At 39.4% G+C, this 16784-nt stretch overlaps 1 protein-coding gene across 1 annotated transcript in view; it reads right to left on the bottom strand.

The window, feature by feature from the left end:
• The window catches only part of LOC127648065 (xylosyltransferase 2-like), a 34061-nt gene that overhangs the window by 4236 nt on the left and 13041 nt on the right, over positions 1 to 16784 (bottom strand). Inside the window, exons 2-10 of the mRNA XM_052132656.1 lie at positions 14066 to 14588; positions 13079 to 13251; positions 6540 to 6742; positions 4711 to 4791; positions 3818 to 4034; positions 2658 to 2834; positions 2126 to 2382; positions 632 to 827; positions 32 to 365 (exon numbers count right to left, since the gene is read on the bottom strand). Of these exons, the coding sequence (XP_051988616.1) occupies positions 32 to 365; positions 632 to 827; positions 2126 to 2382; positions 2658 to 2834; positions 3818 to 4034; positions 4711 to 4791; positions 6540 to 6742; positions 13079 to 13251; positions 14066 to 14588 (2161 nt within the window). The remainder of the gene's footprint in view (positions 1 to 31; positions 366 to 631; positions 828 to 2125; positions 2383 to 2657; positions 2835 to 3817; positions 4035 to 4710; positions 4792 to 6539; positions 6743 to 13078; positions 13252 to 14065; positions 14589 to 16784) is intronic.

The raw sequence follows: 16784 nt of genomic DNA, 5'->3' as shown, positions 1-16784 counted from the left end.
AGGAACAAAGCTTTAAGCATTGATGTCTCACCTGTGCGCAGTGGCTCTCGTCCCTTGAAGGCCAGGGGCATGACTAGGAAGCGAACTTCTGCTACACGCTCCCACAGCCGCAGCACACACACTGTCCAAACTCCCGGCCTGAGGGGGTGCTGCAGGGGCGGCTTGTATTGTGTGAACTCTGCCTCCACATCTATGCTGATGTCATAGGATGCTGCCACTATGTGTGCTGGGTCAATCCACACTATGGTGGCTGTAAGGTTGGGCCCGCGAGCCCACTTCTGAACAGCCACTGGCTCATCCATGGGTCCCATCACACCACCAAAGTTACGGAAGATTCGCTCCTTTGGGTCCCATTCGGTTCCAACCTAGTATACAGAATCCACAAAACAAATGTAATGTTAAAGTCAACATGAAATCAACATGTTTCTGGTTCTTCCTGTGCGTGATTTTTCTGCACATGTTTTTTCAAGTAAACGTTTGTCTTCCTAATAATTTATCAAAACTTGCTCCGCCTCTGAAATGGCTTTTATTTTCAGCTGATGTCCCACATCTCTCTGACTTTCAAAAACTGATTAATTTGTTCTATTGATCTCCGCAGACCCTCTACATTGCATCCCCCTGTTCCTCTCACCTCAAGGTGTTTGAGTCTCTCAAACTCATGAAGGTTGTTTTCCAGCTGCAGTGTTGTCTGGGGAACAGCCCACACCTCCAGCATCTCTCGCGACTTGCTCACCAAATTCTGCACTTCTTGCCTCACCAGGTAACCTTGGAAATGATCATCATAAAAATACAGGTGCACAGAGATGGGGTGGCCAATGGGTTCAAACCTGTGGAAGAATAAAAAACAGAAATTAAACCACTGGATTGACAGACAGATGGATGGATACATGAACAGATATTTGGAAAAGATGAATAGATAGTCTAGTAAGTGGACTGATAGACAGGAAGACAGATTGATAGATGGGTAGATGGACAAACAGACAGGTAGAAGGACAGACAGATGAACAAGTAGACTGACAGGCAGACAGACAAACAGAGAGACAGGAAGACAGAGAGACAGATAGACTGTCAGACAGGTAGACAGACAGACAGATAGATGGACAGACAGAAAGGTGGATGAACAGAGAGACAGAAAGGCAGGCGTACAGACGGATAGACAGACTGGTAAATGGACAGACAGAGAAATAGAAGGACAGACAGACAGCTACATGGAGATGGGTAGATGGATGGACAGACAAACCGTTAGATAGACAGACAGATAAATAGGTAGATGGAGACAGATAGAATGACAGACAGGTAGATGGACAGACAGAGAGATGAACAAGTAGATGGACAGACAGGTAGATGGCCAGACAGCCAGGCAAATGAACAAACAGACAGGTGGGCAGATGGATGGACGGACAGAAATCACCTGCCTAATATTGTGAATGTTATTCTGTGATGCGAGTTGGCGCTGTTTTGGCAGCACGAGGGGGACCTACACAATATTAGGCAGATGGTTTTAATGTTGTGGCTGATCGGTGTACATAATAAAGAAAATTCTTTTGAAGTTTGATAATCACATTAGGTCATATCATGATTCCTGTCTTTCCACCCCCAAATTTAAGACCTCTTTAAATACAAATTAAGATATTTAAGAATTTTTATGACCTTAAATTTTGGAAAACTGTATTTAAGACATTTTAAGGATCTGCGGGAACCCAGTAAACAGACAGACAGGTGGACAGAAAGGTAGAAAGACAGACAGATAAGACTGACAGACTGTCAAGTAAATGGACAGATAGACAGACATTTAGACACTTAGACGGATGAACAGATAAGACAGACAGGTAGATGATTAGATGGACAGATGGGTAGATGGTTAGATAGATATATGGTAAGACAGACAGATGAACAGACAGGTAGGCTGTAAGACATATAGATGAGAAGCTGGACAAACAAAGATGGGTGGACATTAGATGGACAGACAAAGATGGGTTGACAGAATAGCCAGATTGATAGATGGATGGTTGATCGCCTGAAAAATGAATCGATGGGTAATCAAGATGGATATATAGATGGGTAGCAAGATCCACAGAAAGATAATGGATAGACAGATAGACAGATAGACGGATGGGACTCTCACCGGCAGGCATCAGTACTGCTTTGAGTGGTCTCCTGTCTACGGAGGGCCAGTCTAAAGAATGACGAGTATGCAGTAAGGGCCACATCATTCAGTGACGAGACTTTGTCAGCCTGCTCAAACAGACTCTCCCAGTATGCTTTCAGTGCCACTGTGCCCGGCGGGTACTGCCCATAGAGATGAGTGTCCAGGATCTCTATGGCCTCCTGGTTCACAGTGGACTCAAACTTGCGGGCAAAGAACGTGGGCCGCGTCAGCTGCTGTTGAAGGAGAAAAGAGGAGTTGGGGTAGAGTCAGTTTCTAGGAACTTCTATGGTTATTACTGCATGCACTGACAATTTGCTAAGAGCCACCAGTGGCAAAACTGTTCTCTGATGGAACAAGCCTGAAATATTTGAATATTCATATTACAACGTTGGATTCTAGAAGAAAACAATCCTGCTCAATTTCTCCACAGAGTAATTGACGATGTCATAATTGGATCCCGATTGAACATTCACTTCAGTTTTGTCCAGTACCCTCATATACACTGTACCTGTATTCTGACGAGGTCTGCAGGCTTGAAGTCATTCGGTGAACAGCCGCACCAGTCCACTATGTGCTTATACTGGCACTTACAGCCCAGCTTCCTGTTCCAGTTGGTCACACGCAGGTTATTGTCCACCAGAGTCTCACACATGTGGCTGTTTCCCAGTACTGTGTGAAAGAAAGACTGGAGAACCAGACAAAGGAATTACACAAATGTAGCCTGATGGGACACAGCACTGGGGTTTACTGATAACTGCTGTACCAATGGAATAAACAGGACTAATATAAACAACTTGGCCTTATGAACCGAGTGATATTAAACCAAAATAACGCAGGCCTGAAATGGAGGATGGTTATATCATGTGCATCTTTAAATGGGTCAAATCAAACATTTTGTATTGTAATTTCCCTTAAACCAATGTATAATATTAGTCAAGATCGAATGCATCAAAAACTGCAATAATCTCTTCTATGACGATTTTCCCCACACTTTTAGATCCTTAAAATTAAACATTATAGTTTATATATTAATTAAAATTATAGTTTGATACTGTACCTTTAATGCTTCTATATGTTCTCTGTTATGATTGGCTAACTTTTGTGTATCAACATATATCATGCTGCAGTTCATCAAGGTGGACCAAGATGTTGGTAATGGAATAGGCATCGAAGTGTAAATAAGGGTGGTCAAACGCAGTGATGATTTCTACACGAGTTTTCTGCAGCTTGGTTTTATCAATAGAAATAAGAGAATTTATTTTGCATGAAGAAATTGAAGCCTATTTGTAGGATCAATACATGTTTATAATTTGGAAAATGTTTTTGCATTATGACATTAATTGTATGACATTTAAGGACATCACAATTCTCATTATTCTAACGGAAAAAATTGTATTGTATTTATACATTATGGTAGTAGGTACCGCATTGAATTTTTGACTTTATGTATTTCAGTTCAGTAACTATCATGGTATTAGTTTTGTTATGTAATACAGTAAAAAAAAAATACTGAACTACAGTAATGAGAATCACCATTCATAATAATAAAAAAAAAAACAATAGTAAAACATATGGGCACATTACATTAATGAGAATTTGTAGGAGAAATGTGCTTGTCATGGTCATGAAAATAATGGGATTCAAATGAGTGCAAAGATGGCATAGTACCTCAGCAGGCAGAAGGGCGTAGGTGTAAAACTGCTTGAGCCCCATCACCAGCCCATCCTGAGAGTTCACCACATACTCCACAAACCTCCGCGTGAGGGAGAACCAGTCTGAGCCTCCAGACACCTCCAGCCCCTCAGGGATGGTGCGCTCACCCAGACGCCACATGTGATTGTCACATTCATGGAACAGGCGATCCAAACCCTGCTTCTTAATGAACCTAAATGACAGGATGTTGAGCAATGTCACCACAGTCAGTCACTTCAATCAGAGCACAGCTTCAAAGCTATTTCGACCTTCATTATACAAATATAAAAAAATGCTATTCAAACAGACAATGACTTAAATACACCACTTCTATGGTGAACATTTAACATTAAAATGATTAGAATCCATCTGCAAAAACAATCGGGACTATCTCCGATGGGACTTAATGATGAAGCCTTGTTTAATGTGATGTGTATTTTTCCATGTATATATGGGTGTGTATGTATCTGTATGTAATGGTGAGGGTTACTTCACAGGTGTCATTTCTTGGATATGGATTTGAGCTGCAATATATGTGATGTTTTTCTCTTTTCTGTATTTTATAGGTGTTTTCTAGAGGTGTTGATTGGTCATGACATATTTTAAATTTAGTGCTGTTGCACTCTGTTTGTAAATGCCTGACAAAGGTCGAGTGACCGAAACGTTGCTTAATACAATTTGATACTTTTTTGCTTGCCGGGATAGTGTGCGGAATTTTTTCCATTTCGTTGACTTTGCTGAAGCTTGTGTGCTAAGCATCTATCGACTGCTTCTCAGGTGTGCGAGGTTAGTCATTTATTGATTAGAGAAGTGTAACCTCTGTAATAATTTACTTCAAAAACAGGCAGTTCGAACGGTCAATGATCTACCTTGCGTTTTCTCTGCCATGAGACTTCAGGAAGTTCTTGTCACGGTTCTGGGAGAGAAAAGCCACCAGCTCATCGTTGGTCCTGTTTCAGACCGATAGAATAGGAGGAGAAAAAAGACAGATAAAAACAAGGGATTATGTCAGAGATGTAGCGCTGACTGTAGGGTGCAGTGGGTAAATGCCGGGTCCAGTCAGGATTTGGCCGACATCAACATCTGCATGTGCATCTGACCATACACAGCCACTCAACCTTTTTAGCTACCATTGAAAAAAGAAAACCGCAAAGACATCTGGAGGGATTGTGAACATGTAGGGCGCTGATGTGTTACGAAAATCCTCCCAGGAGAGATTGCAAAGAAAGAGAGAGATTTGCCAGCATCATCATGTTTGCACACAAATAACAGTGGATTTGAGCTGAAACCTGCAGACACACTCTAATGAAATGTGTAGTGTTAGGTACTCATAATACTTATTTTGTAACACTATATTATCAATTATCTTCCTGAATTTTAGACAGAAATGCACAATATATTGGCACCATGTGGGTTATTAGCCAATATTGGGATATTTAGTAAGGGATGCACAATATATCGGCACCATATTGGTTATCAACTGATATTGGCAGATTTAGTGAGGGATGCACAATATCAGTTACAGGCCAATTTAGTAAGTGATGCACAATAATATTGACTCTATATTGGTTATCAGTTAATATCGACTGTTGTTGTAAGGGATGCACAATATATCGGCACCCTATTGGTTATCAACTGATATTGGCAGATTTAGTGAGGGATGCACAATATCAGTTACAGGCCAATTTAGTAAGTGATGCACAATAATATTGACTCTATATTGGTTATCAGTTAATATCGACTGTTGTTGTAAGGGATGCACAATATATCGGCACCCTATTGGTTATCAACTGATATTGGCAGATTTAGTGAGGGATGCACAATAATATCGACTCTATATTGGTTACCAGTTAATATCGACTGTTGTTGTAAGGGATACATAATATATCGGCACCATATTGGTTATCAACTGATATTGGCAGATTTAGTGAGGGATGCACAATATAACGACTCTCTATTGGTTATCAGCTGAAGTTGTTAGGGATGCACAATATATCAGCACAATATCAGTTATAGGCCGATTTAGTTAGGGATGCACAATAATATCAACTCAATATTGGTTATGAGCCGATATCGGCTGTTGTTGTAAGGGATGCACAATATATTGGCACAATATCGGTTATCAGCTAATATAGGACGATTTGATAAGTGATGCACAAAATAACGACTCTCTATTGGTTATCAGCTGATATCGGCTGTTGTTGTAAGGGATGCACAATATATTGGCACCCTATTGGTTAAAAGCCAATATTGCCAAATCTGTAATGTAATTGCATGTAAAATAGAAAGGAATGCACAAAATATCTGCACAATATCAGTTATCAGCCGATATCAGATGATTTTATGAGTGACAAACAATTTGAGTAAATATAAAAATAGCACAGCTGTGTGCATTATAGCTGTGGGCCTATAATGCATTTAAATCAGTTACATTTGTTGCTGAAAAAAGTTCACACAACCTTTAATAATGTTACTTTGAAATGTTCATAAACATCTTTCAGCTCTGAATTATGCTTGGTGTCTAAATTAAATTGCATGATAAGCTATTTTTTTTTACATTATGCCCTACACCCTACATTAAGATTAAACTCATTGCTTATTACATTATATATTTATCTAGGAGCTAAAAAAAAGTTTAAAGTTAGTTTGTGAATTAGAAGTGACATAAATAGCCGTAGAATGTACATCATTAGCTGACCTGGTGGGAAAGTCAGTGGCACTGAGGTTGATGAAGAAGTCCCATTTCCAGTCCAGCAATGAGAGCAGATCATGCATGCTACGCAGGTATGCCTTAAGCAGACTGGCCCCGCCCCAGATGGTGACCATGCGCCAGGGCATGGCTCTCACGTTGGGGTAAAGCTCCGCTATCTGCAGCACCTCTCGATGCATGTAGTTTGAACGCTGCAAGAGACAAAATAATGGTCTTCAATTGCTGTATAAAAATAAGCTTTTCAATCAGCAGATTAGATCAGTTCTATATATATTTTTTTGGTAAACTACTGTATTTCTTTAATATTTAAAGGGTGCTCTTGGATTTGGAGTGAGTTCTAGATTTCATAACAGCTTGGGCAACTCTTCTCAACTTCTTGGACTGAGCAGGTTTCTTGTCAGGAAATCAACTTCATTTTAAAATACTTACATTTTAGAGGCTAAAACCTGAAATAATATTAAATTAAACAATAGAATTAAACGAGACAGGCATATAGAGGGATGCAAATATATTGAGAGAGCAGCAGTTGGGCTAAAGGTATGGAGTCCATCTGAGGTGGTAATACAGTGTGCATTAGTTTTCAGTAATTCAGTAAATAGAGTCAATGATTCTGCTTTTACCACAGTTACCACAACTTAATGCCACATATTGGCATTATATTAATGCTGTTTAGTCAAAGAGGAACTGGCCCCACAGTGAGACTGGCTTCTCCCAATGTTATTTTTCTCCATTTAACCAACATCTTATGGAGTTTGTTGCTCACTTGGGTTCTAAATACAATTATTATTTAATTACTTAAATTTTCTGTTAATGCATGATTTTCTGTAAAGCTGCTTTGAAACGATGCGTGTTGTGAAAAGCGCAATACAAATAAAAATGACTTGACTTAAGACATCGTCAGGGTTTTATCTGAAATAAATTTGTTTTGTTCCTAAAACGCTCGTGAGTGGAACTAATTTCTTCTGCCACGAATTCAGTGTCTTGCTTAAATACAGTCCGAGCCTTCATTGCTAGTTCAAAAATGTCACTTTAGAACTAGAAACGGAGGATTGCGTGGCTTGCGCTGCTGTACTGGAGCACTTACTGGAGTAATGAAGGAGCAAAGTTTGCTGCTTCAGTATTTGTAGAATATTTTTTCACTTGTTTCTATGGTATACTGGAAAACAATGATACGCGTTTCATACGTTTTTAAAGGCTTTTATTGGCTAAAACATTCAATATTTACAGTGTTGACCCTTGTTCTTCATAACCTCTGCAATTCGCTCTGGCAAGCTGGAAATCAGATTCTGGGCTGATGGCGATCCATTCTTGCCTTATTAGTGCTCAGAGTTGATCACAATTTGTGGGCTTCTGCTTGTCCACTCGCCTTTTGAGGATTGCCCACAGGTTCTCTATGGGATTAAGATCCGGAGAGTTGCCTGGCCACGGATCCAAAATGTCAACGTAATGATCTCCGAGCAAATTCATTATCACTCTTGCCTTGTGACATGGTGCTCCATCATGCTGGAAAATGCACGGATCATCACCAAATTGCTCCTGGATCGTTGGGAGAAGTTGCTCTTGCAGGACGTTTTGATACCATTCTTTATTCATGGCAGTGTTTTTGGGCAGAATTGTGAGAGAGTCCACACCCTTGGATGAAAAGCAACCCCACACATGGATGGCCTCAGGATGCTTTACTGTTGGCATCACACAGGACTAGCGTTCATCTTTTCTTCTCTGGACTATTTATTTTCCAGATGTCCCAAACAGTCGGAAGGGGGCTCATCAGAGAAAATAACTTTGCACCGGTCTTCTGCTGTCCAATCCTTGTCCTTCCTGCAAAATTTCAGTCTGTCCTCGATGTTTTTCTTGGAGAGAAGCAGCTTCTTTGCTGCACTTCTTAACACCAGGACATTGTCCAAAAGTCTTCGCCTCACTGTTCGTGCAGATGCACTCACACAAACCTGCTGCCAATATTGAGCAAGCTCTGCACGGGTGGTGACACGATTCCGTAGCTGACTCCTCAGGAGGAGATGGTCCTGGCACTTGCTGGACACTCTGGGACGTCTTGAAGCATTCTTCACTGCAGTTGAACCTCTCCTTGAAGTTCTTGATGATCCAGTAAATTGTTCTTTCAGGTGCAATATTCTTTGCAGCAATTTCCTTGCATGTGAGGCCATTTTGATGCAAAGTGATGATGGCTGCACGTCTTTGACCTGAATGAACTGAAACTCTTATCACACAAACATGAAACATATGTCTAAAGAAAGCTTAAAATGTCTAATTTTAAATAAAACAATTCAAATTTAAAACAAATATTCTCCTGCAATGTAATCTGTATGAAATAAAGCGATGTGCAGTTTTTACTGGCTCAGCTAATTTTCTCTAATGTGATTACACCCACAGGCAAAGGGCGCTATTCACACACTAATGTGCTGAGTTGAACAATTAAAATGGTAAATGCCCCTGACTGTGCCTTAAAAACAAAGTCATTCACTTATCTGCACGTTTGGAAAACAGCATGATACACAAGTGAGAAAACTCCTGGATAGAGTTAACATTTTCCTAAGAAGAAGAGCGGGACTCCGATGAACGTTTGTATTTTGAAGAGAGACTTACCAGAGACGTCCAGTTGAGGATACAATTTCGTACAAGTAAGTCATTTCGTTTTCTTTAGTTGACATGCTATTTTATATAAACATGTACATATTTTAATAGTGGGACTGTTTACAGACTTGCCAGCCAGGTTTCAGAGTATTGAAATTTGAAAAATGTCCTAATAAGCAAGTTTTATTTACATTTAAATGTTGTTTTGGCTAAAGCAGGTATTTAAATTGCATGCTGTATGATATTAATATGATGTAAAAATAATATTTTAACTAGTGTTTATGCTGCCTCATTTTCATCAACAAAGCTTGTGCTTGCAAATATGTGGTTGGGTGTAAATGAGTAAAATGCACTTTAAATATGCCCATATTAGAAAATCAGCATATTATAATGATTTCTGAAGGATCATGTGACACTGAAGACTGCAGAAATGATGCTGAAAATTCAGCTTTGATCACAAATTGCATTTTACAATATATTCAAATAGAAAACGGTTCTTTTAATTTGTAAAAATAGTTCAAAATATCACAGTTTTTGCTGTATTTTCGATCAAATAAATGCAGCCTTGGTGAGCAGAAGAGACTTCTTTTAAACGGTAGTGTGGGTCTAAAATTAAGTAAAGTCTTTATGTAAAGAAAAAGTACAGTCAGATTACTTCTTTTAACTTCAAACTTGATTTTGTTCATTAAGTCTCCTCACATTTATTCTCTATCCCTCATTGATAGGCCCAGGGGAGGGGTCTTTAGTCTCCTCGGGTGTAAATCACCTCAGTATTCATTATAGTTCATGCCTCCTCGCATATGACCTTTCTAACACTAAAATTGTCTTCCAAAAGTTAAAATACTATATTGTTTTGTATGAATGAGTGATCAGGATGGTTTTCACGTAATTTTGTAGCAAAAATTCTAGGCTACAAGATCCAGTTCTCAAAAGTCTTGTGGACAAATATTTAGTATGTGTTATATGGCCTTATTTCAATGACTTAAAAATTATTTTTTTTCAAAAACCACACATAAACGTTATTTTCTCAAAAATACAAACATGTACACACATGTTACTCACATATTATTGTAGCCCAGTTTGTGCTGAATACAGTGTTATCAGACTTTAGCCATTAATATGTTTTTAAGCAACTGAAAAATGCACAAATGTCAAGGAATGTCAAGGGCCCAAAACACCCTCAGACCCCAGAGGGTTAAGGGCTCTCATCAGAAGTAACATTGTTTCAAAAGTGCCAAGATGTAAGTTTAAGTACTTCTCAGCAGCAGTGTCACCATATTTATATATTGCTTCTCCACTGTAAACCTTAACAACCTCACTGAGATGCAGGTGTGCGCTGACATGTTTTTCGCTTGTGAGTGTGTGCGTAATGCGTATATGTATGTGTCCACATGTGAGTGTGTGAGAGCAAAGGGGGAGGGGGAGCGTGAAGGTGCTTCCCACAGATATTTCAGATAATATAGAAACCGTTTTATCAATCAAGTGTATCTAGCTTTGATACAGCTCAAGCCTTCATTGTTAGTTCAAAAACATCACTTAAGAACTAGCAACGCAGGATGCGCTATTTTTCAGCATTGGAGCAACAAAGTTAAATATACTTCTCAGCAGCAGCGAGTGTCACCTTTCTTGTATTTAGCTTTTCCATTGCTAAACAACTGTTTACAATCCCACTGAGTCACATGGGTGCGCTGACATTGCTCCTGAGAGAGTTTGTGTGAGAGTGAAAGAGAGGGGAGGGCGACGGTGCTTTCCATTATAGCTTTGGATGGCTGATTAGGGCGAAATACATTGAAACAAAAGTTATTTTGGATAATATAGAAATTTTTGTATTGATTAAGTCGCAGGGGTGCTGCTCTGGTTGTTGGTCGCGACTCGAGTCTCTATAAGGAGACTCTTATTGCATTTCGCCACTTTCGCACCTAAGGAACTATAGGTCTTCAAAGCCGTTTTAGGGGACATTTTTAGCTCCTACTCCAGGGTAGTCAATTTTGGAGAGTATAGGGACATATAGAGATATGTTAGCCTGCAACTGAGAGGATTGTGCTAATTTCACAATTCCCTTAACAGAAAAAAAAAACATACAATTGCATGTGTGACTTCATTGGGAGACACTATGAGTTTATCACATCTGTACTGTGTGACTAAAGAAAATATTCTTGATTACTACGACTTTTTCCTGGGATGACAGACATGAATAATCAGATGCTTATTGAGTTTATTTTACACTAAACTGTCATTAAATCTAATCATGAAGGAAATATTGCATGTGCACCTGTTAGTGTGTGGTTTACTTGCATCAAGATCTCTTAAGTCAATGAGTGAGTACTTCAGTACAATAATTTATGTACAATTGTTTATCATGTGCAGCATGGTTAAAGAGTGCTTTTTGCCGCCTCATCTCATCTCTCACACCGGCTGCAACACGGAGCACTGCATACATGACACACATGCCCAGTTTAAACCGTAACTTGAAGACACAGACTGCATCCGAAAACCGGAAAAAGTTGCAACCTTCAGAGGCTGTATACGGATGGATGAAGGTAGGATGAATTGAGGTACTTTTTAAACTGTTCAGTACATCCCATTCATCCAAAAACACTGTTGTTTAAACCATTAACTGATAGGGCAGCTATCTACGATTTCCGATGCAGTCACACTTCGTATAAAAAAGCCCTAAACAAACAAAAGTGTAGCTCAGATCCTCCATCTGTGATTTGCTGTTGTTGCTATTGAATCGCGTGTGCAAATAACGTCAGAATAAAATGGTCGATATTAGATGACGCCACTACGGTGGTTTCTTTGGTGAGTGCAAATGCAACAGGGGAAATGTCTCTTTGGGTGTTCTGTTCCTCATAAGAACTCTCATCTAGAACGTTACCAAAGGAAAAGTACCAGGTCTGTAGGTGGGAAAGGGCCCAATGTGTGTGTGTGCGTGTGTGTGCATATGTGTGTAAGTGTGGGTGAGACTTTTTTCTCTTTTCAACCGAAATGGAAATTAATTTAGGATCTATAGACATTGTTTATCATTCTTATCCGATAAGTTTAACTAATGTCTTTGTTTTAATTGGATATTTTGCTGTGGTAGTCTGTACGGCTCTATGAAATAACTTAATCTGCCGAAGTGATATGGAACATTTATGCGGTCAAGACCTGGAACTACTTCCTAGCCGTGCGTTTACTGGAAAATAATTGCACACCTTAGAACACCCATCAACCAATCAGAATCAAGCATTCAACAGACCCGTGGTATAATAATGTATAATGCATTTCTCACAGTTACATGTCTCTGAATTTATTGCCTTCGGAGAGCAGCAGCTTGCATTCTTTGCAACTCTTTGTACTGCAACCGCAGCAGGCATATGCAAGTGTCATTCTGTGGTGGTAAGCAGAATAATTAGGGTGAATAAATAATTAGGGATTGTCTCGATACCAGTATTGATATGGGGTCCGTTACTACTCTCATGTACTTGTATTTGTAAAATGCTCTGGCACTAATGTTCTGGTACTCGTAAAAATGCTCCGATAACAAAAACAGTCACCATCTGATGCACATATGTCATTTTGAAAACATTCAGCGCACGGATTAGCTTCTCTTGGTTTATTTAGTGATTATTTTCATATACTTTTTTCTGTGAAATTTGTTGATTTTGATCATTTTGTGACCGCTAAAAATGAGTAGTAAACTTTTGAGTAGTAAAAATAAACTTTCTGGTCACAAATCATCAGTCTCACCATATTGTATTTTGAAACCTGCAACATTACAAAAAAGAAAAGAAAAAAAGGTATCATATCAGGGAGTACAGAAAAGGAAGTATCGATACTTGTACTTTGCTCCAAAAAAATAAATAAAAATGGCATCAGGACATCACTATAAATAATGACTGGATTTTAATTTCTGGGTTAACTATCCCTTTAAAAAAATAACTTGTTTAACTTACCTTGTCCACATGGATGTAGTAAAAGTGGTCTTTGTGATAGATGGCTTTGAGGAGACGCTTCAACTGTCGGACTGCTCGCCCGTGAACCACCAGCACAAATACCAATCTGACCGGGTTCTCAACCTTGGAGAGGTCAGTATTGAAATCTGCATTCTGGACAGCACTGGAGATTACTAAAGAGGGACGAGGAGATAAATAACCCTTAACTATAGTTGTCAATCATGATAGCCTTTAAACTTGACTGGATGTGACAAAGCAAGATTGTGAAGCCAAAAAAATTTACTTCACAGAAGTATGCAGACGCGAATGCTTGGCCAATATACTACAAGCACATGGTCCCCATAAAAATATTGCGTTCTTATGTGTCTTTGAATGTGTGTTCCATTAAACAGTGTTTTTAATTCATGTAGCTAGCTGTAAAAATTTCAAGTTTAGCTTGTTTACTTATGTTGCTCCAGCAAGACAGTAGTTGACATGTTGCATAATTAAGTTACACATCGTAACGCAACAATGCATAAACTTGAGATTGCGCTGAGTTTTCAATTGCTGCACGCTGAAACGCAAAATGAAAAATACTAAACTTGAGATTGTGTTATCAATTGCGATTGTTGAGTTACACATCGAGATTGCATTATCAATTGCGATTGAGTTACACATCGAGATTGCATTATCAATTGCGATTGAGTTACACATCGAGATTGCATTATCAATTGCGATTGTTGAGGAAAAGCACAAACTCAAGATTGCGCTGAGCTATCAAATGCAACGAGATTGCGTTCAACCAATCTCTTGTGGGGTTACACATCGGAATGCTACAATGCACAAACACAAGATTGCATTATCAATTGCGATAGTTACTTACACGTTATAAAGCAACAACACAGAAACTCGAGATTGCGTTCATTTAGCAATTGTGATTGAGTTACATGTTGGAATGCAGCAACGCTCAAAGTTACCAGAGTATGTTTCAGGCCTTTAAAGAGTTACCATGCTGTAGGCAGAACTGTGGCAGAGATGGTGGCATGAGTTGTCCTGCTTGGTGCTGGCATACGATGTTGGCGATCTCTTGTCTACACTGCCGTGAACCTGCACGTTGGAGGGCAGACAGGGCATCCTTGCCCGAGATCTCACATTTGGGAACAAAGTCACTATTCTGAACTTGAGGAGCACCCTCAACGCTGCCTGGTTCTCCTGGTGCCACTAGATGGATTTTTCCCATTTCGCCTGCCCGAGTCTCACTGAAGTTACGGCTGCTAGAGGGATCGTAGTGGGCAACTTTTTCCACTACGACTCTATCATCTGGCACGCCAAGACCCTTGTCCTTCAAAGAGGGCTTGATTCTCCGTCTAGACTCACTCCTGATAATACTGGTCACAGCTGTCCGATCCGGGCGCAGCCTCCACTGGCCATGGTTTGCCCCAGAAAGGGTGTTTTGCCTCTTAGAGGCCACCGGGTCCATTTTCTGGTCTCGCCCATTGTGGTCAGGCAACTTTGATCGCCTGTGCTTCCGCTAAAGAGGAAACAGAATAAATAAATCAGACGTGTGACACCATGCTAATACCGGGGGTTTTCCTGCATTGGAAAGTTTAGCAAAATGTTGTGCCAGTGAAGCAAATTTTATTAGATTAATCTTCCTTTCGCCGCTTTATAAGCATTAAATACGCTGTCTCATGTGGAAAGCAAATGCATGCATGGGTGTTGTGCGAACCACCCAGAAACACTCGCGCAAGTGACGTGATCTCCTTCTGTATATCTGGAGCATGCACATGTTAAAAAAAAAAAAAAGAAAAAGCATCACATATGTTATGATCGTGTACGTCAGCCAACATCAAAGACCATTTTTTACGATAACGTCAAAATAGGACAATTTCATTTTAGAACAGACAGATACGGTAATTCACAACTTTGGTAACGTTTCGGGGAGCCCAGAAGCACAACGTGTTTGATTTCTTTCTCATTTTTGTTGTTTCCTCAGCTCCTGGTGGGGCTATTTTTAGCCACACTACCTCATTTAGTAGAGGGAATCTGGAGGAAGCAGGGTTTCATAATGGGCAGTGACAGAATTAGGTTTGGGTAAGAGCTCAGCACAAACACAGAAAACAATTACTGCCATTGAATTAAAATACAAATTGCCTCTACAGTGGAATAAGGGGGAATTTAATGAAACCTGTCAAGTTTTTACGGGTTTTACATTGTGACATTAAGCCCATTTACATGCACCCCAATAGGCTGTTAACTCCCAAAAATCAGGTTATTAAAAAATATATATATAACGTTTACATGGTATTTGAAATAATCAAGTTATTCTCTTATTTTGACCTCAAACCTTGAAGCAGCATGCACACAATACTTGCGTACCTTGGACAGAATGGCGGTAAAGATGTTTACATTTCCCCTGCAAAGCTGTGTTCAGTGTTTCCCACAGGATTTTGTGAGACTATGGGGGGTGGACCTCAGATCCTCTAGGGGGGTTCGGGGGCATGCTGCCCCATAGGAAAATTTTATCCATTTTAAAGTTAAATATTTCCATCTGGTGCACTTTGAGAGCAAAATAAAGAGGCTAGTGTTGTGCGCTTGTAAACAGTTTTGTGCTCTTAAACCTGAGGTAGGCAACTTTCAAATAAATTGAATTGAGAAACAGCACCCCAATTCTTCCCCATATACATGATGCTCTTCACCACCAGCCAGGGTTTAATTGACAGCTGTTCACAAACAGAGCCAAGGCCTGCTTCGCTAGAAGCGATTGGCTAAAATTAGCTGGATTGACACTACCCGACCCACATTTTTCACTCAGAGCTAGAGTCCGTGGTGCTAACTAGTCTCTCACAGGGCCTCATTTAACTTAGAAGACGTTTATATATATATATATAAACATGGTGTCTATGATGATTAATTGTCTGTTTTATGTGTTTCACGAATATGATGATTAATTACCACACAAACTCACTATGTGTGCTTCATGCACACAACAAAGTAATTTATACAAATTTAGCTTGGGTTATATAAAAAAAATAAAATAAGGGTATGATTTCCTTTTCAGGCTTCAAAACATATGACAGTCAAATATAAAAGTGTAAAAAGTTAAACATTTTAACAATATTTTAATTATCAAAATATATATAAATAACTAATATATATATATATATATATATATATATATATTTGTCCGATTTACTATTGATCCATTGGACTTGACATTTTTTGTTTTCTTTTGCTTCATTTGTAACCCAGCCAATGTGTATTGCTATTACATTTTATAATATCATGCAACAGTATAATATTTCTGCCTTAAATTTCTCATGAACACATGATCATGTGGAGATCATCTCCACAGAAATATAGCAGGGCATCTCCTCTGTTTCACTGCTACACTGTAACACTGCGTGAATAAACCCACAATAACCACAGATATTTGCCATTACATGGACCTTAATTGAAACTGGAGCGCTTTGCGTTCATAAAATACATTTATACCTTTATATTTTCGCAGGAGTTTGGTGCAAGCCTCTGTTGACGGTATGTACATCAGAGCGCTTGAGAAGAGAGCTGCTCGTGACGTCCGTCGAGCGGTTCCCTGAGATGCTCGGAGTTCAACTGAATGAGACACAAGTGCTTTTTCCTGTGCGCATGTGACATCATGCAGGGAAAGACAAGGTTGAATCCAGCTTCTTAAGCAACTGCTTTTTATTCAGTAAAAGGGTCGAGT

The sequence above is a fragment of the Xyrauchen texanus genome, chromosome 8 (assembly GCF_025860055.1).
Source record: "Xyrauchen texanus isolate HMW12.3.18 chromosome 8, RBS_HiC_50CHRs, whole genome shotgun sequence".
NCBI classification, from domain to species: Eukaryota; Metazoa; Chordata; class Actinopteri; order Cypriniformes; family Catostomidae; genus Xyrauchen; species Xyrauchen texanus.
This window is presented reverse-complemented; position numbering and strand designations above follow the sequence as displayed.